Source organism: Fusarium fujikuroi, chromosome FFUJ_chr03, assembly GCF_900079805.1.
Source record: "Fusarium fujikuroi IMI 58289 draft genome, chromosome FFUJ_chr03".
Taxonomy (NCBI): Eukaryota; Fungi; Ascomycota; class Sordariomycetes; order Hypocreales; family Nectriaceae; genus Fusarium; species Fusarium fujikuroi.
The window spans coordinates 2,501,624-2,522,801 of NC_036624.1; the positions used below are offsets into that span (position 1 = coordinate 2,501,624).

The 21,178-nt window shown below is 49.6% G+C and overlaps 7 protein-coding genes; 5 read left to right on the plus strand and 2 right to left on the minus strand.

The window, feature by feature from the left end:
- Window positions 1-78: 78 nt before the first annotated feature.
- FFUJ_02890 (uncharacterized protein) lies at window positions 79-1,235 on the minus strand (the record flags this gene model as incomplete). XM_023574675.1 has 2 exons in its annotated part: window positions 79-1,001; window positions 1,088-1,235. The coding sequence occupies 2 exons, from the start codon at window positions 1,233-1,235 to the stop codon at window positions 79-81; spliced, it is 1,071 nt and encodes a 356-aa protein (XP_023427987.1).
- Window positions 1,236-2,212: 977 nt separating this feature from the next.
- FFUJ_02891 (related to transcription initiation factor) lies at window positions 2,213-3,308 on the plus strand (the record flags this gene model as incomplete). XM_023574676.1 has 4 exons in its annotated part: window positions 2,213-2,248; window positions 2,326-2,992; window positions 3,065-3,167; window positions 3,236-3,308. 4 exons carry the CDS (start codon window positions 2,213-2,215, stop codon window positions 3,306-3,308), a joined length of 879 nt encoding a protein of 292 aa, XP_023427988.1.
- A 5,042-nt stretch (window positions 3,309-8,350) lies between these two features.
- On the plus strand, window positions 8,351-9,511 carry FFUJ_02892 (uncharacterized protein; the record flags this gene model as incomplete). XM_023574677.1 has 3 exons in its annotated part: window positions 8,351-8,498; window positions 8,563-9,381; window positions 9,435-9,511. The coding sequence occupies 3 exons, from the start codon at window positions 8,351-8,353 to the stop codon at window positions 9,509-9,511; spliced, it is 1,044 nt and encodes a 347-aa protein (XP_023427989.1).
- Window positions 9,512-10,874: 1,363 nt separating this feature from the next.
- On the minus strand, window positions 10,875-12,305 carry FFUJ_02893 (uncharacterized protein; the record flags this gene model as incomplete). XM_023574678.1 has 3 exons in its annotated part: window positions 10,875-11,104; window positions 11,182-12,183; window positions 12,236-12,305. The coding sequence occupies 3 exons, from the start codon at window positions 12,303-12,305 to the stop codon at window positions 10,875-10,877; spliced, it is 1,302 nt and encodes a 433-aa protein (XP_023427990.1).
- A 2,218-nt stretch (window positions 12,306-14,523) lies between these two features.
- FFUJ_02894 (uncharacterized protein) lies at window positions 14,524-16,201 on the plus strand (the record flags this gene model as incomplete). XM_023574679.1 has 3 exons in its annotated part: window positions 14,524-14,761; window positions 14,817-16,080; window positions 16,135-16,201. The coding sequence occupies 3 exons, from the start codon at window positions 14,524-14,526 to the stop codon at window positions 16,199-16,201; spliced, it is 1,569 nt and encodes a 522-aa protein (XP_023427991.1).
- A 481-nt stretch (window positions 16,202-16,682) lies between these two features.
- Window positions 16,683-18,512, plus strand: FFUJ_02895 (probable RNA helicase, mitochondrial; the record flags this gene model as incomplete). The annotated part of the gene is made up of 1 exon (XM_023574680.1): window positions 16,683-18,512. The coding sequence occupies one exon, from the start codon at window positions 16,683-16,685 to the stop codon at window positions 18,510-18,512; it is 1,830 nt and encodes a 609-aa protein (XP_023427992.1).
- A 622-nt stretch (window positions 18,513-19,134) lies between these two features.
- On the plus strand, window positions 19,135-20,913 carry FFUJ_02896 (uncharacterized protein; the record flags this gene model as incomplete). Its single annotated transcript, XM_023574681.1, has 1 exon — window positions 19,135-20,913. The coding sequence occupies one exon, from the start codon at window positions 19,135-19,137 to the stop codon at window positions 20,911-20,913; it is 1,779 nt and encodes a 592-aa protein (XP_023427993.1).
- Window positions 20,914-21,178: the final 265 nt, after the last annotated feature.

Below are 21,178 nucleotides of genomic sequence, written 5' to 3' on the forward strand. Positions count from 1 at the left end.
AGTCAAATACAATGAACGTAGATTCGAAACCAACATCTGCAGACACCTTGGTACGCTTCTCGAAATCTCGCGTCGAGGTTAGAACATTTCGGTCACTATCCGTTCACCACGATGTGATCTCCACCACCGTGAGTTCCTCGCCAATTCGCCTTCGTCACCCCCTACGATGTCCGACCACTTGAGTATGAACTCTTCCGTTGCCTCCCAACTTCTTGAGTCCCAGGGGGTTCCAGTATGTGCACCTGCAACGCCTCCCCAACAAGTCAAGTGATTAAGTGAATCATGGAAGAACTCATCCTCATCCATGTCGTTCATCTTCTCGATGATGTTGTCCCTGATATCCTTGAAGGGAATCACATCGATGAATGGATGGTGGTTAGCAACAACCTGCTTTCGTGTAGGGCGGAGATCGAAATGCAGGGTACGGGATCCACGCTGGACAGATGTGATGATGGCTTCAGGATTAGGATCCGAGTCCACCTGGGCCCTGTAGAATGGTGAGATGGCATCGTCAGAACAGTACATCGATCTCGTTATCCCAAGTGAGAGACAGTTCTCGAGCATAGCGCTGATAATACATATGATGTCGATCTGAAGATTGTTTTTGTATGGATCTGGGATAACAGGAAGAAGGATCTCTCTGGAATGGTTGGGAATGTGAAGTGTAGGACAACCACAGTTGAAGAACAGCACCGGTGTTGTGTACTCATCGTATATGGGGTTTTCGGAAATCCATTGGTCGAAGTCTTCAAATATGAGGCTGGCACCCCACGTGCCTACATCCGTCGTCGCCTGTGATAGCGAGTTTCCGGTATGAGGATGGAGTGTTGAAGGATCGATAGTTTCAGCGTCTACGAGTATTTCACTGACAGGTGCTGAAGTAAGCCCTGCTACGGGATTCTCCACGTGAACGAGGGACCTGTCATTGCTTTCTTGTAATGCAGCTCCCTGCTCAGCTGCACGGCGCTCTAGCTCCTGTATGCGCTTCCGCTGCTTTTCCCCTGAAATGGATCATGTCAGCCACAAGCAGCAAAGTACCCAGGCGGCTTATTTAAGAGAAATTGGTTCCCATCCTGGTTCAACTCACGGTATGCCTGCTGAGCTAAGCGGTTCTGTAGACGCCTCTTCTCGGGATCGCGGCGGGTGACCTTCTTCTTGATGGCTGAGGGTCCCTTTTGAGTAGATAGGCTGGGATTCGTTGAGCACTGAGAGGCTCCGGAACGTTCTTGTCCCATTATTTCCCGATTGAAAATTATATATCACGAGACTTTTGATTGCGAAATACTGTTGAAAGAGTTGATCACTTCGAGTGAAGTGAAGTGAAGTGAAATGAAGTGAAGGCATCGCGAGGATTCATGTAAGCCACTGGTATGCCTGATGGCTGACGTGAGCCACTTGGGCCATATCAGTGTAATCTTATTGTCGCAAGCTGACTTACCCTATACCTTTCTTGATCCAATTGTTTCTTCAAGGAGGTTTCTGACCGTCAACTGTGGGTTTTATGGTAAGTATACTACTGCCAGTCCCCAATACAAACCTATGGGTGTGTTGATATCCGATTTGACTAGGATAAAACTCTTTCGCTACATTTCGCGAATAATGTCGTCAGACTCCAGTCGCGACAGATCTCTGCCTAACCTCTTCTTCTTTACTAGTCCGTCAATAATTTGACGGAGCTAGCCCACCAGTCGTGCCCTTCTTCTGGCTAAAGGCGCCAAAAGAAAGGTTGGACCGGCAAGAATATCGGAAATTCTTCAACAAATAGACACTATCATGCATCTATGCATCATTCGAAGCTAGTAATGATCAATAGCTTGCTCCAGGATTGGGCCGGACGAAATGCAGCGGGTGGTAGCCTATTAGCCTGACGCTAAATTGGTCGTCCCCTCTAAGTCGCTGAAGAATCGGATTCAAACTCTCCGACATGTGGACTTTTGGGCGGCTTATTACAAAATTTCCCGTTCCTACCATCACAGGCTCTCATCCTATCGAGAACTGGTTGTTCCGTGGTGTCAACGGCTCCGACCTCTCGGCCGGCCGGTCTTGGATGGCTGAACGGGAATGTGGGGCCGGGCATGTGGCCTACCGAGCGCCGAGGTCCCGAGGTCATCATCCATAGCTCGAACCTCACAACTTCGTGACGGAGAACTCACAACGACGCCTAACACCACCCAATAACTCAAATAACATAGGAAAGGCATTAACAAGGAAAATGCCACTCGAGGTCATATACGTCACTCGTCACGGAGTAAGTTCCGATCAGCCTCGACTGTCCCGGCCATAGATTTCTCCGTTCTGGTATTGATGAACTGGCTCCGAGTATAGTTCCGTTCTGGATGGAGTGTCGATCCTCTCACTGGCGTGTACACTGGGTTCATACGATCGCCAACAGGCATCCCCGCGGACCCGGCCTTGACGTCTCACGGGGTCTCACAATCAAAAGAGATGGGTAAACATCTCATGACCCTGGATCCTCCCATCGATGCTGTATACTCAAGTCCGTATTATCGATGCCTGCAAACGATAACACCATTCATTGAGCTCAAGCAGCAGCAACTCAACGACCAACCAGGTATCCGAGGCTCCGCGGCCGCCAGAATACGCCCAGAACATGGAATAGGCGAGTTCTTTGGGGCAGCACCTTTCGACCATCCAGTCCCCGCCCCTTCCAAGCGACTCAAGGAGCTATTTCCAGCATTCGACGAGGACTATTCGTCTGCAATAACGCCCTCTAGAAAAGGCGAAACAATCAATGACTTATATGGGCGAGTTGCAGCAGCTGTACGGGCCATCATCGAGCGCTGCGACGCAGAGGGACACCGTGCTGTGGTATTATGCACACATGCTGCAGTCGTCATTACCCTGGGCCGTATCCTTACAGGACGTATCCCCAAGGCTGTCGAGGAAGAGGATTTCCACGCCTTTACATGTGGACTGAGCACGTACCGCCGGCGAGGCCCAGGCCCGAAGAGAACTACGACGTTGGGCCCCAGTAAGTTTGCTCGGTAGTGGATATCAAGTGACCAACATTGGCGGCGGGATATTGACAAACACATAAACATAGACGAATCTCGCCCACCCATAAGCGATCTTAGCCCAGTAGGGGAGTGGCAGTGCGAAATCGATAGCGATTGTGGTTTCTTGACGTCTGGGGAGGAGCGAGGCTGGTGAGTTAACAATACCCTCCATTCTCGCGACAAATACCGAATTGGTTATATGCTGACCCAGAACGCAGGAAATTCTCTGGCGATGAATCGTTCCCAGGAACCGGCACGATGTCACAAGGTGGCATTGGGACCAAATTATAGTGTCGCTCATACGAGGAGCGTATCACCATATTGTCGAGTAATGAGAGCTCTATAACTTCGGGTCGTGAACTGGCAGATAGCAGCTACGTTCCCCAGTCTACAGTTCCAATAATGTACTCCGTACCAGCTGCAGAACTCCGGAACAAAAGATTTTTTTTTTTTTAAAAAAGAAAAATTGTGACACTATTTGAATCGTTTCAATTGCTCATAACATACAAAGTCAGGGTCCCAGTGCTAAACCCAAAGAGTTGATTTCTACCGAATACACCCTCGGAAACAAGCAATGACCAGAGCATGCCCGATGCAACAGCACGTGTTCAATTTGAATTGTGTTGGTTGTGTTCCCGTTGAGGATGCATATGAACGAGCCTACAAGGCTTCTTTATGCGTGAACCCCTGGTACTAAGTTCAACGTGCCTGCATCGCATCTGCGTGCAGTAGCCAGCTGGGCTTGGATTGTGTGACAGCACAGCGGGGAGAGCGGTTTATCCTGTGGCTAGATACTTTGGGTCTCGTTGCAGCGACACATGGGACTGTTCAGTGCTTTGTGACTCGGTGACGACAAGTCGGCAACTAGGAAGAAATAACGAGTCAATCAAGATTGAGTCAATCGTAAAGCTCCCTTACATTGAGGTCAAGAAAAATCTGAACATTGCATCAAGATGCGGGCCAGACCCAAAATCAGAGATGATAGCACACCCATAACGGATCATCCGACCCTTGCTCTGCTGAGCCCTTAGGTCAATCATCTTCGGAGACGAACATGCTAGGTAATAATGAGTTGCGTCACTGGAGAATACCTCGGCACTGTCGTAGCAACAGTACAAGGATCATCATCTGAGCGATTGTTCCTTTCAAGAATGGAGCTAGGAACTCTGATCCTCAGCTCACATCGTCTCGATTAGCGTTTTGACTATAAATAACTAACAAGATCACTTCGGCAAATAATAAGCTGGTGTTGACGAACTGTACTGTAAACATTCAATGGCCCGTGTCATCCGTGTATCGCTCACATGCGAACTTGTGGAGAAGAGCAAGGATAGACTGGAGGAAGGCTGACAAGGGCTCCAGTCCGGAAACACGAAGTAACGATATACGCGATGCATGTTTTATTAGGAGGTTCACAGCAATGACATGCCTTGCTTGTTGTGAGGTTTTCTCCATCTTACACAGGGCGAGCAAGGAGGCTGGTGAGAGGCTCGCGTATAAGATCCGTGAGACGACGTTGCAGATGTACCCAATAATAAATGCAGATATCCTTCCCATGATAGTTCAACATAGCGAGGGAGTCAGGTGGTTAGGAGTCAAGAGCCAGGAGACAGACCCGGAATATGAATCAAATGAATGATCAAAATAACACTAAAAAATAATAATACAATCTCTCAATATGGTCGACTAAACCCACACAGGTTCCATACCCAAACCTCCTTAGGTATGTAGGCACCTAATAAGGATATAAAGGTGGAGAGAGTGGAGGTGGGGCTTAAGGAGAAAAGAGGGAAGATGATACATAATTCAACTGATCGGTTCAATTATGGAATCAGGATATTTTCATAATAGATTTCGAGGCGTCCGATCGCCTCCAGCCTATGGGTCTTATAGGAGATGAGACGCTTAATAAGTTGGTTAAGGACCTCGTTAATCTGACAGCCGAGAGGCAGATACCTAGGGTAGCTAAGTATTCAAGATTGACGTTAGGTACTAGGTACTAAGTATGTTGGTAGCGCGACAAACGCTAGACGCTTGGGTCATGTGCTTGATCTTTAGACTCAACACACCTCAAGGGCAAGTGCTTTCCATGTCGTACCTTTAAGGTAATGAATGAGGCTCAAGTCAACTTCACCTGACTGATATACAATGGAAGGAATGGAAGTCACGACTGCCCACGAAGGCGATGCCTCAGGTTTCAGCTGAAACAGAGTCCATCTTGTCTTGGCAAGTTGACCGATATTTCGCGTCAACCTCATACCCTCATCATCCTTGTTTCTCATCTGTCAGCTCTCACTTTCTTCAGCTCGCGACTGCAACAAAATCTCGACACCGCCCCAAAGCAACGAGAATCTTTCTGCAACGTTTGCCGTATCGGGTTTGGACAGGCGTGGCTGGCCACCCAGTGCGCAACCCCCATTCGATGTGTTGGCCATGGCATTAGCAGCAAAAAAGCAAATCCGTCATCTGTTGGTTACACAGCACATCTCCTTAAGCATCTCGTCTTAATGAGGAGCCGATGACGAACGCTTGCATGGTATTACAGACTTGCTGGGGACCATCACAGTAGCATGACGGGCGCCTCAGACGCTATTGCGCGCCTATACTGAGTTCAGCCCGACCTTATGGGAAGAAGCTATCGATCTGAAAATGCTGCTAGCTGCAAGGATCCGATTCGGATATACTGAAGAAATGATAATTGATACAACAGATAGATCATCTGTCAACTTTCGAAAAGCGAGAAAACGGTACATGTCTACGTGATCCAAACAGCGATCACCAATGCATATTCTATCGCCACGATCAAGATCAACAATGACTACCAGCAACAACTAACAGTGCTACAAAGAGTAACCAAGATTCATCTACATGGGTCCTCTGTTCCAGGCTTACTTCCTCAACGCGACGGTCGCTCCCACGCGCCGCCAGCCCGCAAGATGATCCTGCATCGTCATTGCCAATACAAGGCACAGCAAACAGTCGTCGCATGCCTTGAGATTGGACCTGCGTTGGCTGCGTAGTCTGCTGGTAATGAGTCGACTGCACCCAGGCGGAGCATGAGCTCCCACACACAAGATACTCGTCAAATATGACAGAATACCCTGCAGACTCTTTGTGGCTTTCTAACCTTTGCTTCTTTCTTCTCATTAGAAAATGTACTCAATTGGATGTACACCGCTGCCTGTACTGTAATCAGACTCGGACGCCTGTCCTGCACCCTTTTACCCTTTCATCTTGCCCGCAGCATGTAAGTTTCCGGATAGCTAACGGTGCAGAATGCACCTTATTCTTCCCGTACGAATAACAACGGGAACTTTTTCTTATTGGCCCAGTTTCTCACAGAAACTCCCGCTGGCCCCAGGACACATCAATTGATTTCCCCGCTACGGCCAGATACTCGTTCTTGCCTCCACCAAGTCGCTGAGCCTCTTGCGATTAGCGGCAGTCAATGGACACATTCGGTTTTCATCTGAGTCAGAAGACTATCACTGACTTCCATGTGCAAGAGAATGCATGCTGGTAACCGACACTCAATCCTGGTCAGAAGAGTGTTGCTTTCATCATAGTTGTCAAGGAGGGAACTATTGGCATCAAGTTTTATTAACGACACCCCCCCGCTCGACCAGAAAACAGTTGACCCACGGCTACGGTCCCAGCAGAACGGTTGAGGCGTACGCTACTGGCTTTAACATCCAACCAGCACTTTACATATTAAGTTATTGAGCAATCATTCTTTTCTCAGTAAGTTGGTCTTGAATAGCCTGCTGCCGGGTACAGTCAAAGTGGCAGCAGATTGGCCTAGATCGGAAGCACCAACATAGTGGCAACCCCCTGGCCAATGTCATTCACACATCTCGAGTGAGATCTTGCTGGGATCTGGACGACAGGGTTTGCCCCGGACAGTGCAAATTCGGCTTAACGCGATCTCAGAGGCTGCGTTAAATAGACCACTCCCCAGTCTAGCGAGCCAGATGGGCTAGGGTGCCTTGACCATGGGCTAGCCTATTATCCACGATACGGCCAATGTTCACCTTGGAAAATAAAAACCCACCCAGAACATATGGTTTGATTATCGGAAGCGAAAAGTTTCGCGATTGGATTATTAAGATAGATTCTGGCTAGCACATCTCTTCTTGGACATCCCGCCTCAGCTATCGAGTAGTACTCCGTGCTCGAATTCGATAAGAGTGTGTGCCTCTTTTTAGGGATAGGTCACTCGGCTCAACTATCCGCCCCTTGCTTCTACGCGATGCGGGTCTCCCCGGACAGGATGAGCTATCGAGGTACTGCTCTTTCTTCCTCTTTACTGTAATCTTCCGTCAAACGGCTCATGACCAATTCTTGTGAACTCAACTTGTAGTTGGGGAATGTATTGGTGACTGCACACCCTAAGGAGGGAGTTGTTTGCCAAGCCGATAAGCCCTACGGAACCATGGTGGGTTGGATGCATCATACATACGATACACAGGCTTTGTTGCTCCACCAAGGATGGCAGTAGAAGCAACTGTAGTAAAAGGCATGGTAAAGCAGGACGATCATCCTAGTCGGCGGCGAGTTCTGCACGTGCTGACAGGCTGCTCTGACGAAGCGGCGCCCTCACTCATAGCAACGTATCGGCACGAAACTATCCTTATAACCCTGCGGTAGGTACGGATAGGATCCCGGTTGATGCTTTTGCTTCTTCGCTCCACCTTATCTCCCCTTAGGCGGGGAGGGTCTTGGAGAGGGTGTCCCCCAGAAAAGAAAAGCGTTGTGTCTGACGCCAAGTCCAAGTGTTGGTAGCGTCTATCACCTCGGACAGGGGTGGCACACAGACCCCTTCATAAGTCGAGAAAATCACTTAATAACGTCTCGTCCTTTGATGTTGGGTTATTACCGGTGCCCAGGTACCAGACAAAAGAACGCGAGAGTTTGCATCGGCTGAAATCAAAGCGTGCCTTGGCCCTACAGACAATAAGACCTTCAACACATCGCGAATCGAATACAAGAGAGTCGACCCCCCTCCCATTACGCTGTCTACATTCGAAAGGATATCGGCATTTCCAGCAGATATTCCCGGCTCTAACTCTCCCTTCTTTCTTATGGTCCCTTTGCTCTCCCTTCGCCCCTTGCTTAGGTCTTGCAAACCAAGACGTATCTAGTTTCCACTTGCCTTTGCCCTCGGCCAGCCGCGAAGTTTTCAACTACCGTCAGACGCCTCCCTGATAATTCTTCAAGAGGCGACCCATTTCCACCTGAATCATAACAAACAACTCTGGATCAAAACAAAAAACCAGAACCATTTACATCGGCTCGTCTGCTTGCTGTGTGACAGTTGCCAGACGCCCATCAAAATGAGTATTCATCCATTCCTCAAGATGGAGGGGGCCTCGAGGAGACATTCGGCAGAAGACCCGAGCCAGACACACACCTATCAATGTTCGGCTCAACCCCAAACCCCACCATGTTCAACCTCAGGAAGCCCTAGGGTCAAATTTGAGGGTAAGTTCTGGTTTATCAGAGACTCAGCTCCTCAGCGTGGAAACTCGAGACTAACAATACTAAGAGTTCACAAGCCTCCCCAGATTACATGACGCCGTATCACCTCAAGGGAACAATATTGTGAAGCTCCCTAGTTTAGGAGAATTTGACGAAGGGGTTGAGGCCCTCATTCGAACACATGGACCAGTGAAGACCTGGACTCCATTATCTCCACTCCCTGGACTCTCTCGCAACCCCATGGTCCTTCAGCCTATGAGATACTTTACACAACCACAACCGCCTTGGTCTTTCCAAACAGATGACCTTCCTAACGACTATCGGATGTCGAGAAGAGAGACCATCAGCGGCCATAATCGAGACTCGCTTGTAGTTGATCATCCACAACAATCTTTGCAGGGAAACCACCGAAACCCAGACACTCACTACGACTATGGTGCTGGCCGCCCATCTATTCAAATACCATTGAACACGCATTGCTATCCAAGTCCACCACCAGACAGCGAGGGTCGGCACATTAACCAAAAGTACACAACAGAAGAAGGTGACTACATCATCTACGCCTGGCATGACAAGAAGATGAAGTGGCAGCGTATCAAGCAAGAATTCGCAGCTCGGTTCGGAACTACTCCCGAGCGCACGATTCAAGGTCTGCAAGCGTGGTATTACCGTATGAACCAACGCATACCTGTTTGGGATCAGGAGGGCTGGCTCTGCTTCGATAACGAAGATGACCTTGAACCTCAGCATGTCAGCATTAAGGTTCGTGAACGGGATAGCCAGGACAAACCCACGGAGCCACTGGGCATAGCTCAGCGATACCCCGAACGTGCTATTCACTATTCGTGGGTCGACGCTGAGACTAAGTTCAAGGCCCAAGACTGGGGTACGTATCTATTACTCATTGAGACATGGTAATGAAACTTACACTGCTTATAGCTGCCAAAAGAGCTTTGCAATACCGCGACAGGCGAGAGAGACGTAGAAGAAAGGAGCAGCGACGATTGAAGCTATGAGGAATGAAGCATGCTGTCCCCTGTGACCAAGCTTGCAGCCTGAATCAACAATCGGCGGAGATACTGACGAGGGCAAAGTGATTTCGACCACCATTGCCACTGATGAAGCGAATTGTTTCCTTTTCCTATTTGGTTTGAACTCGAAGAGTTCAATATCACGCTATTCAACGACCGAATTTCTGACGACACGATGATCATCTTCCTACCATACCCCAAAGCATGTCTCTAAATCTCCTTTGTCATATACGCACATTTTGTTTCGTGTTCGCTTTTCCAACCCTCGAGTTCCTTACAGACCACTCTTGGACATGATGTAACAGCACCATGCAAAGTACCGCCGGGGAAGGATAACACTGGGGGCGGGCAAAAGAGATAGCTGGTTGACATGTTGAGTTGGTGTGTTTTTCATATGTTTGTACGATTAGACGAATCACGATTGATTCCCCAAAATAATGAGACCAATGGATATAGCAGAGGCATTACTATGGTACAATCGGCATGCAAAACACTTCAGTTGCCAACACCACGCCAAGTGTATTGTATTTTTCATGTCTTGGCACAAAGCTTCTGTATCTGAAATCTGTTTTGATTCACCTGGCATTTGACTATAACAAGCTTAAGCTCAGATGTAGATGTCATGCTCTGCAAGCTTATAATCTTAAAGCCACTGCCTCCGCCCCTCTCCCCTACAAGCGATTGCCAAGAATCTAAGTCAATTCATTCGGCATTTCGCGTCTGCTTTGATAAAGCGAAGGCAAACATGTAGATCCCCACGGGGTAACACAGTTCAGGCCGCTAGTCCAGGGCTGAAAGTTCCTGGATACCATCTCGGACATGGCACGTGTCTCGAGGACGGTGTATCTAGACGATGTGCAGATGCAAGATTAGATGCCAGATCCCCGTCGCCAACATGGGCTTCAACACGAACCCTGGTGTACAAACCAGTTATTATCTCGATACCGGTGCATTTCATAGTCAAACACCCTCTTCCCCCTCAGCGCGGGCAAAGAATGGACAACTTCCACCGTGTGACGGATTCTCCGAGCCTATTCGGTGGACAAAAGAGGATTGGCCATGCCAGATCGGGATCTTTGCATCTATTGTTGAATGATTAAGGTGTCACGCCTCAGGGGTACAACGTTGTGGCTTACACAATCAAGGGTCCTCAGGATAAGAATGCGAGGTAGAGAAGTCGGGGGTGGGGGACGACTATCCTACACTGTCCGTTGGTTGTTGACGGCGAGGGCGTGTAAGATATGTTTGTGGTGGTTGACATGTTGGGACATGTCGATTTGTTGCTGCTAGGCTGAAAGTCTAACGCCTCAAAATCTTTAGACTAGTTTGTTGCTCTATCTATATGCTTCTATTGAAAGGCTTTGCTGTGCCTCATATAGGTCCTGATACGAGCCATGGTGGCATCGTCGTCACCGTCGCCGTCGAGGACCATGTCATTGTCGCTTTCGTCATAGTACATGTTGTCAAACTCTTCGTCATCGGATGCATTTCCATTCCGATAGCCATAAGGATGGCGTCCGTATTCATCATCTGACTCTACCTCGTCTTCTGGATAGTCAGCCGTGTAGTAGTTCTCGGCTAACAAGGTTGCTTTGTTAGTCTTGGTTCTCAGTTCTTCACGCTGGGTGTTGCCCGAGACTAGCCGGTAGACTCACCATTCTCATCCTCGTCATCTTCGTCCAGGTCCTCGTCTTCATCACGCTCAGGGCCGTAGAATAGGTTGCTCTCCTCTTTTCCATCAAGAACCAACACGCCAACGTCGGTCGGTGCCACATCGACAGTCATGGCGTGTGCAGGGATGCGGACGTATTCCTCAATGATCCAATCGTCGTCGTCCTCTGCCTCGCTCTCACCCATATTCATGCTGACATCGTTTGGCTCGGATGTGCTTGTAGCCACTTCTGGGTGACGCTCCTGATATCTCTTAGCTGGAGCTTTAGGCTTGAATCTGGCGACTCTTTGCTTTTCCTGTTCCATATCCTCGAGATTAGCCCCAATCTCTTTCATAACCCAGTCGTTCATATCAGCAGTTATCTTTGATAAATCTTGGTTGTGAGGACTCATAACGGAAGTTGGAAGAGGAGACCGCGTATTGGGGCCAGGAAGAGGAGAGTTCTGTCTGCTCCTCGCTGCTGGCTTTTTAAGTCGTCGCTCCTGGTGTGGTGGCTCCTCTGAAGGCCGCAATTCGGACGAGGCATCTGACGACATCGTTATGTCTTGACTTGGTTGCACTTTTGGTACTGCTATAGATGCCTGGATGGTCTTCATAACATGAGAGGCTCGTTGACTGGCTTTTACACGGCTTCGTTCGACGAAGACAGCAGGTCCGTAGCGTGCTCGCTTATTTAGGCCAGCACCCGATGGTTGCGCCGCATTGGAGGCCATCATCATCTTCCTCGATATGTGAAAGCGTCGTGGCTCGGTGCCCCTGGAGGGTTCGGCTGATTTGGTGTCCGGTATAGGGGCGACATCATCAGGGTCGACTCTCTTCTTTATTGGTGGTGTATCATCGCTCGGTCCCGAGACATGAATGACTGGCTTGGCATCACGAAGAGACGGTGATGGGCTCTCTATCGTCGGGGACCGAGGGCCGGGGTGCCTCCTTTGATAGACCCATTTGCTGTCACTTCGATGGCGTTTTGCGCCTTCGTCAAACTCTGGATCGAGTTAGATTCTGCTATAGTAAGCGCGCAGGAGAATAAGGCGTACGTAGAAAGGTCACAGGAGACTCATCATCACGCTTGCGCTTTACGCGGATGAGTTGAGGTGGAATCGACATATTGCCAGGTATCTGTTTCGAGTGATTCGACGAGATGAAATGCGAAGCAAGGGAAAAAGCAAGTCCGCCGCTGATGATGCAGTCTAGATGTACAACCGATGGAGCAGAAGAGATAAGCTTGAGTGGTTCTTAGGTACGCGACTGAAACTACGATGGTTTAAGAGAAGGGTTCTTTGAATTGCGCCGGTTGCGTGAGTAGGTACGCATGCGAGGTTGTGTTTTCGCCGTGAACGATGAGGTCAGAAGCTGGCAACGGTATTTTCCATTCTCAATTTTTCATCCACTTGCTGTAAGGTACTTAAGGTAGGTTAAAGGTGGGGCCACTCAGTGGGAAGAGCCGCCGAAAGAGCCTCCTGAGAAGTGGGACCACCCTGGTTTTAGTGTCTGCGTTAGAGATATCCTGGCATCAAATCGGTGGGGATCGGTGGTTGGTGGTTGAGCTTCACCCATTAACTGAAGTGAAGTGAACCGACTTGAGCTGAGAAATGCATAAAGATATTGAAACCAGGAACGAATATATCAATGCCTAGGTAGTACAATTGGTGATGAGGTAGGTAGAAACGACATCATATCACATTCCCCGTCTTGTCTCTAAAATGAAATTGGCTGGTGCTCTTGAATTGGCTTTCGACGGTGCAAGGTTGAGCTGGGTAGTGTGGTTAGCGGATTAAGGATCTCCTGATACTCTTCTACTCGGGCAGGCAAGCAAGCAGCACACGAATATCTTCCGAGCTGGAGGTCCAGACCAGCTTGATGGTTTCAAGCCCTGAACGCCAATAACTTGCGTTGTTTACAGCAGGGAAAGACAGCTGGAGCATGCCCAATATTTGATCCAAACCAAGCGAGAGGACGCAGAGACATGCTCATAACTCGCTTCGACACCTTGAAAACGGTTGGAATGCGGGGGCGCACGGTTCACCGTAGTTCTACCCACAAGTGCGTAAGATAAGTACCCAGTCATGTTATGCCCCTAGTCTCACAAGTGCTGGGCCATCGTATTCATAACCGACGGGTAGTTGCTGATTTCTTCCCTGCTCCCGTAGATTGACGTGCATGAACTCAAAGGGATCTTTGTGCTGGGGATATAGCGGGAACGGGTCAAAATGGATCGAGAGATCAACTGCGATATTACCAATTGTCAAGGAGCGCATAGATCGGCGGCTATAAAACAAGGCACCAAAGCGTAATTGGTAAACTCCAAGGCAAGTCAAGACCCGTCCGCCGTCACTGCAGATCGTGATCAACCCCGGATTACGGCGTAGTAGCCTTCAACACCAAGATTGGTACTGAGTTGGGCCTAGGATTGTCTATAGATTGCCGGACGCCTCTTAGGTATGGTAGGTCATGTAAGAGTTCCTTATATACATGGATGTGATCTAGTCACTTCTTCGATCACGAATTACAGTTCTCTGCCTGCTCTCTCTAGTCCATTGAGCTCAATGACGTCTATCCAGCACTTCCATGTTCTAGGGGGTATGCACCTAATAAGAATCCTTGGCGTAGGTAGGTACTGCTGAAATACCTTAACTACCTAAAAGTGACTTGAGAAAGTCAATGCAAACTCACGTGTTTAGGCCCCAACGGCAGACTCCAACGTCTTATTCCGTTATTCTCCCTTGTCTTCTTGTCCTTGAGATTCGTCCTCGACTGTCAATTGTTAGGTGCCTTGCTCCTCACAAAGACCAAAGGCATCGACCGGCTGCAAGACTCAAGCTCCAGCTCCAGCTCCAGGTTGGTGTTGCATTGACCTTCAGCTGTCGTCATCCCGCCTCCTCCCTCTGTTCTCCTCCTCACCCATATCTTCACCCAACTTCCATCATTAGCCTTTCTCACTTTCTCACTTTCTTTCTTTCGTCATTCTACACCTCCCCTTTACCTAGTTTTCCCTCAATTTCTTTACATGTCGCGTTTTTTCGACCTGTTGTCTGTTGTCAATGCGTTGTGATCCTGTTATATTGATCTCTGGATCATCACCCTGTGTCGATAGAGGTACGAACATCCATCCATCCATCCCTGTCTGTCGTTCGATTCTCGCGCGCTCCGAAATCAGAGCATCGATGCCAACTCAGTAACCTTTTTTTAGAAACCTGCGATCTCCTTTAATCACGCCTTTGCCTCATCATTTAACTGTTCATTCGCGTATGCATTTTGACCACGCTTCTGTCTCGGCTCCGAGTTACTTACTGTATCAGTCTATTTTCGGCTCAACCCACCCACCATGTCCTCCAAAATGCCATGTACAATTGCCTACAAGAAGCCTGGTGCCTCACCTCCTGTCTTTCTTGCAGGCTCCTTCACTGATCCACAATGGCAACTTCAAGAGATGGAATACACTACTGACCAAAACGGAGACCATGTTTTTCAGTCCGAGGTTATGCTGGAACCTGATCAGGACTACCAGTTCAAGCTCCGCATAGGTCATGACAATTGGACTCTAGCTGAGAACTATCCTACTGGTGAGTTCAGAGCCGTTCCCTATCTCGAGTTGCTTCCTGATATTTTGTCACAAAGCAACCGATGATTCCGGAAATCAGAACAATGTTATACGTGCACCTGAAAAGCCAGCTGAAGAGCAGATCGCACCAGCGGGCGTCGATACGCCAGCGATCAGTTTGAACCCTGCCAGTCAGCTCCCCTCGACATCTACAGAAGCAGAATCCGTCGGCGAGAATGCGGAAGATTTCAAGGTTCCATTGTTTGCCCACGAGTCGCCAGGTAAAGAGAATGAAAAAGAAACCCATAACAACGAGATACCATTGTTGGCGCATGAGACTCTGGCCGATGAGTCCAAGGAGGAAGCCGAAGTAGAGGCCTTCAAGGCACCTCTTCTGGCGCACGAAACGCTCGCAAACGATGCGAAGGAGGACTCCGAGGAGATGAAAATGCCACTGTTTGCACACGAGTGTCTTGGTGCTTATGATTTTGGAGAAGAGTCAGACTCAGCTCCGATCGCAGTCAATAGCCCAGGTCAAAGTTCAAGAGCCAAATCGAAGCACAGCGAATCTTCCGACATTGACGTCAACGACCCTACACTCGAGACCTTCCCTTCCGATCGCGGCTCTATCCTTGATGCCATTCGGACCATTCAGACTCACCTTGGAGAAGACCAGACTCATCTCGAGGACATTCCTCTGTCACCTCGTGTAATCTCATCTAGAAGGACTAGTCTGGACTCTAACGATGACTTGTGTCTGTCACCCGCGTCTTTGAGTCCTACCGTCACTAGGAGACGAGACAGCAGACCTTCTTATAGTTTCGGGCGAACTCGTTCCTTAGTATCTCTAGGCTCGATCGAAGAGGAGCCCAAGCCTGCTTCAAGCAAGCAATCAGCAGGCCCTGCCGTTGTATCTCTACCGAACCCCAACTCCAAGAGCAAGCCGGTCGGGCAAAAGTCACCCCCTAGTGAGGAAGACGAAGCCGTCGTAATGAAGACCCCAGAGGTAAACCCCAGTACAAAGACCAATGGCGAGTCAGCATCTCAAGTTGAAAGTCATGAGGCCCAGAATACTCAACACGATAAGGCCTCCAGCGCCACCACGGCTGCAGATACCCCAGCGGTTGCAGTCTCCCAAGCGGTCGACAGCCCATCCAGCGATACGCCATCGATCGGTAAATCTGTGCAGAATGAATCGTCCAGAATCCCCGAGTCCGAAGCAGTTCAATCTTCAAAGGAGTCACAACCAACAGCAGATCCAATTATTGGCAAAGACATCAAGAAAACGGCGGCTTCAGGGGATCCTTCTCGAGCACCGCCGCGTGGCAGTGTTGTGCCTTTGTGAGTACCTACTTCACATGTCGAAGAGAATGCTTCTTAACAAGGATGCTTCAGAATCGTTACAACGGGAGCCCTCGCTGTCGCCATTGGGATAGGGTGGTGGCAGGCGGCCGACCACTAAGAGCAGTAACCTTCTAACGTTGATTCAGGCTTTGGGCTGGATTGGGTAGTTTTCATAATAACGGAAAGGAAGGACATCGACGATGCAGGGATAAACAGCGACTGTACGTGTACGAACCGAGGAGGATAGATAACAAAACAGGGCCGTGAGCAATGGAAAGTAGAAACCTATACGAGTCCTAGGAGCCACTAGGAAGCATGTTTATTTTGTTGATGCGAATAATAAACTGATGAGCACGATTTATCACGTACTTTTATTAAACCTTGGTCTTCATATTGTATCCGTAACATGAGGTGAGATAACTCCATCATACCTGGACCTTTCAGGGAGCATGTGGGGTAGATATGGTGTCTGCGTCGGTGAAAAAGACTCCGAGGCCCGACTTCAGTTTAAAAAAAAACTCCACCATTGATCAGTATCATATTATCACCAAGAATATTTCTGCAACACAGTTGTTTTCATCGCATGAAGCCCGACAATTATGCAGCGCATAGCAACGAGATCCGTTTGCTCGGTTTGTATTCGTTCATCTCGGCCGACTACAGTTGCACGTTCATCCCTACAAACATGCATTAGCCAACGCCTGGTTTCGCAGCATTTCAAACCTCGCCCCTCGCGCATGGTTCTCTCAGATCGAGTTGATCGACCACCTCCGTCTCGCGATGACCGGCGCCAACGGCGTGAAACCCCAGGTCCTTTTGGAGGAATGAACAAGAAATATGCCAATATTGATTCTACCCGGAGAGTCGGTCCGCATCGTGCGATGGGAGGAAAAGATGGCAATGGAGGAAAGACAAGAGAGAGGGAAAACAGGAGAGGAGGGCCAAGAGACGGAGACGACCGAAAAGCGCTCAAGATGCAGAGAGCCCTGGCTACAGTCTCGTACGGAAAGCGAACAGTGATGAAAGAAAGCATGACTGACTACGAAACGTTCGACAACTTTGATCTCATCCCCGCCCTTCAAGTGGCCGTCAACGAAGAGCTCTTTAAGGGCATGACAGATATCAAGCCAACCCCTGTGCAGCGGCTAGCAATACCAGCTTTGCTGGGACAAAGAAGTCCAGACGACTTGAAAAGACCAACAGAAGAGATGAGGTCATTCTTATTAGCGGCAGAAACTGGCTCCGGGAAGACTTTGGCCTATCTGTTGCCGGCTATCGATGCTCTCAAGACTGCCGAAGCAGAGGACCCTGAGCTAAAGGCCTACCGTGAACGATGGGAACTCGAGAAGCAACGACAACTGGAGGGCCATTCCAAGGGCAAGCCATTTGACGAGCCGCATCCTACCATGGCTCGCCCCAAGGTTGTCATCCTTGTGCCCACAGCGGAGCTTGCGCACCAGGTCACAAAAGTATCCAAAGCTCTGTCACACGTGGCCAAGTTCAAGACAGAACTCCTCTCTTCGGACTTGAAACCCCAGCAGATCCAGCGTAACCTCTACGGACCTAGGGGAGTTGATGTTATCGTCTCAACGCCTCATCTTCTCGCATCGATTGCCGATTCAGATCCCAATATCCTCTCCCGCGTATCTCATCTAATCGTCGACGAGGCGGACTCTCTTTTCGACCGAAGTTTTGCTCCAGTCACCACCAGTATTGTCGAACGAGCGCTACCCTCCATGAAACAGTTTGTCTGCTGTTCAGCCACGATTCCCCGCAAGCTCAACAACTTCCTCGCCACCAACTACCCCAAGATGGTCCGAATCACCACACCCAACCTCCACGCCATCCCTCGACGTGTCCAGTTAGGTGTCGTTGACGTTTCCAGAGAACCGTACCGCAACAGGAAGGATCTCGCCTGTGCCGATGCTATCTACTCCATCGGCCGCGAGTCTGCCAGTCACGAGGGACCAGTAAAGGGCGAAGTTGATGTTCGCCGCATAATGGTTTTCGTCAACGAGCGGGAAAAGACCGAGGAACTGGCGAACTACCTCAGAGAGAAGGGAATCAATGCCGAGGCTCTCCACAGAGATACACCTGAGAAGCGCCACGGCGAAGTTCTGGAGACTTTTACTTCTCCGGCGCCTCTTAGAATCCCAACCCCGTCAATTGCCTCCAAGGCTCGATCACTGGCCAACGTGAGAGTCCTGGTCGTTACAGACTTGGCCTCAAGGGGTATTGACACCCTTGCAGTCCGTCATGTGATTCTATATGATGTCCCACACACAACCATTGACTTTATCCACCGACTTGGTCGTGCCGGACGAATGGGTCGACGTGGTCGTGGCATTGTGCTTGTTGGTAACGACGATAGAAAGGATGTTGTCGCAGAGGTCAAGAACAGTATGTTCAGAGGACAAGCCCTGATTTAAAAATCGCTATACTGTTGTCATTTTATGCATCATGTACAATGAATGGAGTAATTGGATGAATATGTAAGAATACGATATTACCGGGTTGGACTGAGTGTATCTGCATTGATGGGTAAAGATTCTTATGAATATCTCCATAGAGGAAATGTACAATATCTAAGCATTTTATGATTTATATGCATACCTATCTAATAAGATTCACCAAAACCTCAAATTTGTCGTATATAGTCTGAATAATGGCGTTCAAATTAAGAAGTAGGCGGCTCTGACTGCTAACCTAACTATGCTGATCGTCAAGCTTCTGTGGGTCAAAGCGCTTGGTGTTTGGTGGGCCATCGAACCTCGATGAGGCCGCAAGGTACTAACTCAATCCCGCTACCTTAGGTTAGTAGGTTAGTGAGTACGTACCTTCAATGTCGCGTCGCGCTTCTTTGGCGTGTTTCTCTCCCCCATTCGCACAATATCATCATCATCATAGGTTAATCGCATATTCTCATCCCACCCAAAACCCACCCCCCGGACTTTGTCTCGAGAAGCTCTTCTCCAAAGTCGCAAAGAGTATCTCGATTACCACTTCTATAAACTACTTCCTTGCGACACATATTCCAGATCTGTTACCTCAATGCCTCGAGCTAAACGTGCGCGTCGTGCACCCGCACGATCTGCCAAGTCTCATGCACGATCACCTTCACCCGATGCAAGTGACAACCAAGTTCCCAGACCGACTCAGTCTCCCGAGAGAGGCCGTAGGCGGACGACGCGATCTTCAGGTGCTTATTCAAGTGCCGTCAACGAGCAAGATGTTCTCGCGGCGAATCGACGTCGCGACGCAGCGCTAGACAAGCTAGCCAACGAGGATCCTACTTCCACAGCCAGTAAGAATGTTGGGGATGGAGATTCTGGAAGCTCAATTGAAGGTGGACGACGAGTGACAGCTACACCGACTCGAAGAAGGGACACGACTGGACTAGATTTAGCGGATAGCGTGTTTGGCGATCTCGACGATAGTTTTGGGCTCGAGGACGACGATACCCGACCAGGATTGCGCTCAGCTGATGCATCCTCTCTCAACTTGAGCAACTTCAGGCGCAGACCACGCCAATCCAGCATTATTGGGCGTAACGACCCTCCCATTAGGCCCAGTAGCCGCGGCGGCAATACACCCAGTATCAGCTCGACACTTCACTTTGGTGCCTTCAAGCGGCGCGCACGAGAGCCGAGCATTTTGGGAACTGCACGAAAGCCTCGACCGGAAGAAAATGCCGCGGGGCAGGAACCGGATTCAGCGAGCGAGGACGAGGATGAGGACGATTTTGTGCCTGAAGCTGAGTCGACACCTCTCAACAACCGGCGGCGGACAAAGCCCGAGACCGAGCTGGAGATCGAGGTGCCTGCCTCCCCGGAAGTCTCTGCAGGACCGAAGCACAGGAAAAGAAAGAGTGAAGATACTTTACCAAGTAGTGGTAGGCCTGATAAGATATCGCGAATTGAGAGAGACGCGGGTGAGGAATCAGAGGAAGAAGCTGGACCTGCACCCCAGGTAATTTCTGATGATGCAAGCGATTCTTCACTGTCAGATCTCGATTCTCCCCTAGGACCATCTCCGGTACTTCTGGACAGGCCTGTTACTCCCATCAATAACGAGGAGCTCATGGCCCTACCTGCAAGTAGTGATTCAGAGGACGTGAACTGGCCTGATATTCATACCTTGGCTAAGCGGCGCCGAAGGCCTTCTGCCACAACACCTATTCGCGCCGATAACTTTTCAGATGTCTCTTCACCTCCTTCTCTGACACACTCTCCCAATTATGCAGAGGCATCGAAGTCTCGGGGTCGGGCTACAACTCGACGTCAGCAACCATCACCAAAGATAACAACTGCCGACTTGACGAGTCTACTTCCGAAGCGCCATTACAAGAAGCAGCGGGACCCACTAGGACTGGAAAGCGACGAGGAGCATGACACATCCGGTATCGGGGAGGACGAGGATGAGCTATCGTATCTTGACGGTCGGGCTGCGCGCCGAAGACGAGGCGGACGATCGACCAGCCGCGGAGGCGCAAGGCGGCCAGGATCACGAGGCGGGCGCCCAACGCAGGCTCTTAAGCCCAGACAGCCAACCTCTGACAGGCAAACGGGTCGCAATGCACAGACTTACTCGCGTCGGTCATCGGACAAGGAGAATGAAAATGATGCTGGCAGCGATGAAGACGAGGATGAGCACGAAGCCAGTCGTTTCCAGCCACTCCCAGACGATACTTTTGAGAACGGAAGTGGTGAGAATGCAAGCACTCCATCAGCCGATGAGCTTAAGCAAGCAGCAAGGAAGTTCAAAGAGGTTGACCGGTGGGAACTTGACTTTGAGGAGGTTACGCAGAGTTCGTCTCCACTTGCACGATGAAGCACAAACGGAGCAAAGCAAAGCACAAAGAATGAGACGAGGGCGCTAAGTAATATGCAAGGAAAAGGGCCAGGGCGTTTAGCGGGTTGGAGCAACTGTTTTCGAGAAAAACCTCGGGAGTTACATGAAGGGAGTATGCCAGGCCAGGGTATTTTATGAAGGTTTCTGAATGATGTCTGTTTCGGGCTCATACTTGCATTGTACATTGGGGAGGGCAAGAATGGATCCCGTCTCATAGTTGGGTCAAAACGTGAAGTCTACGGCG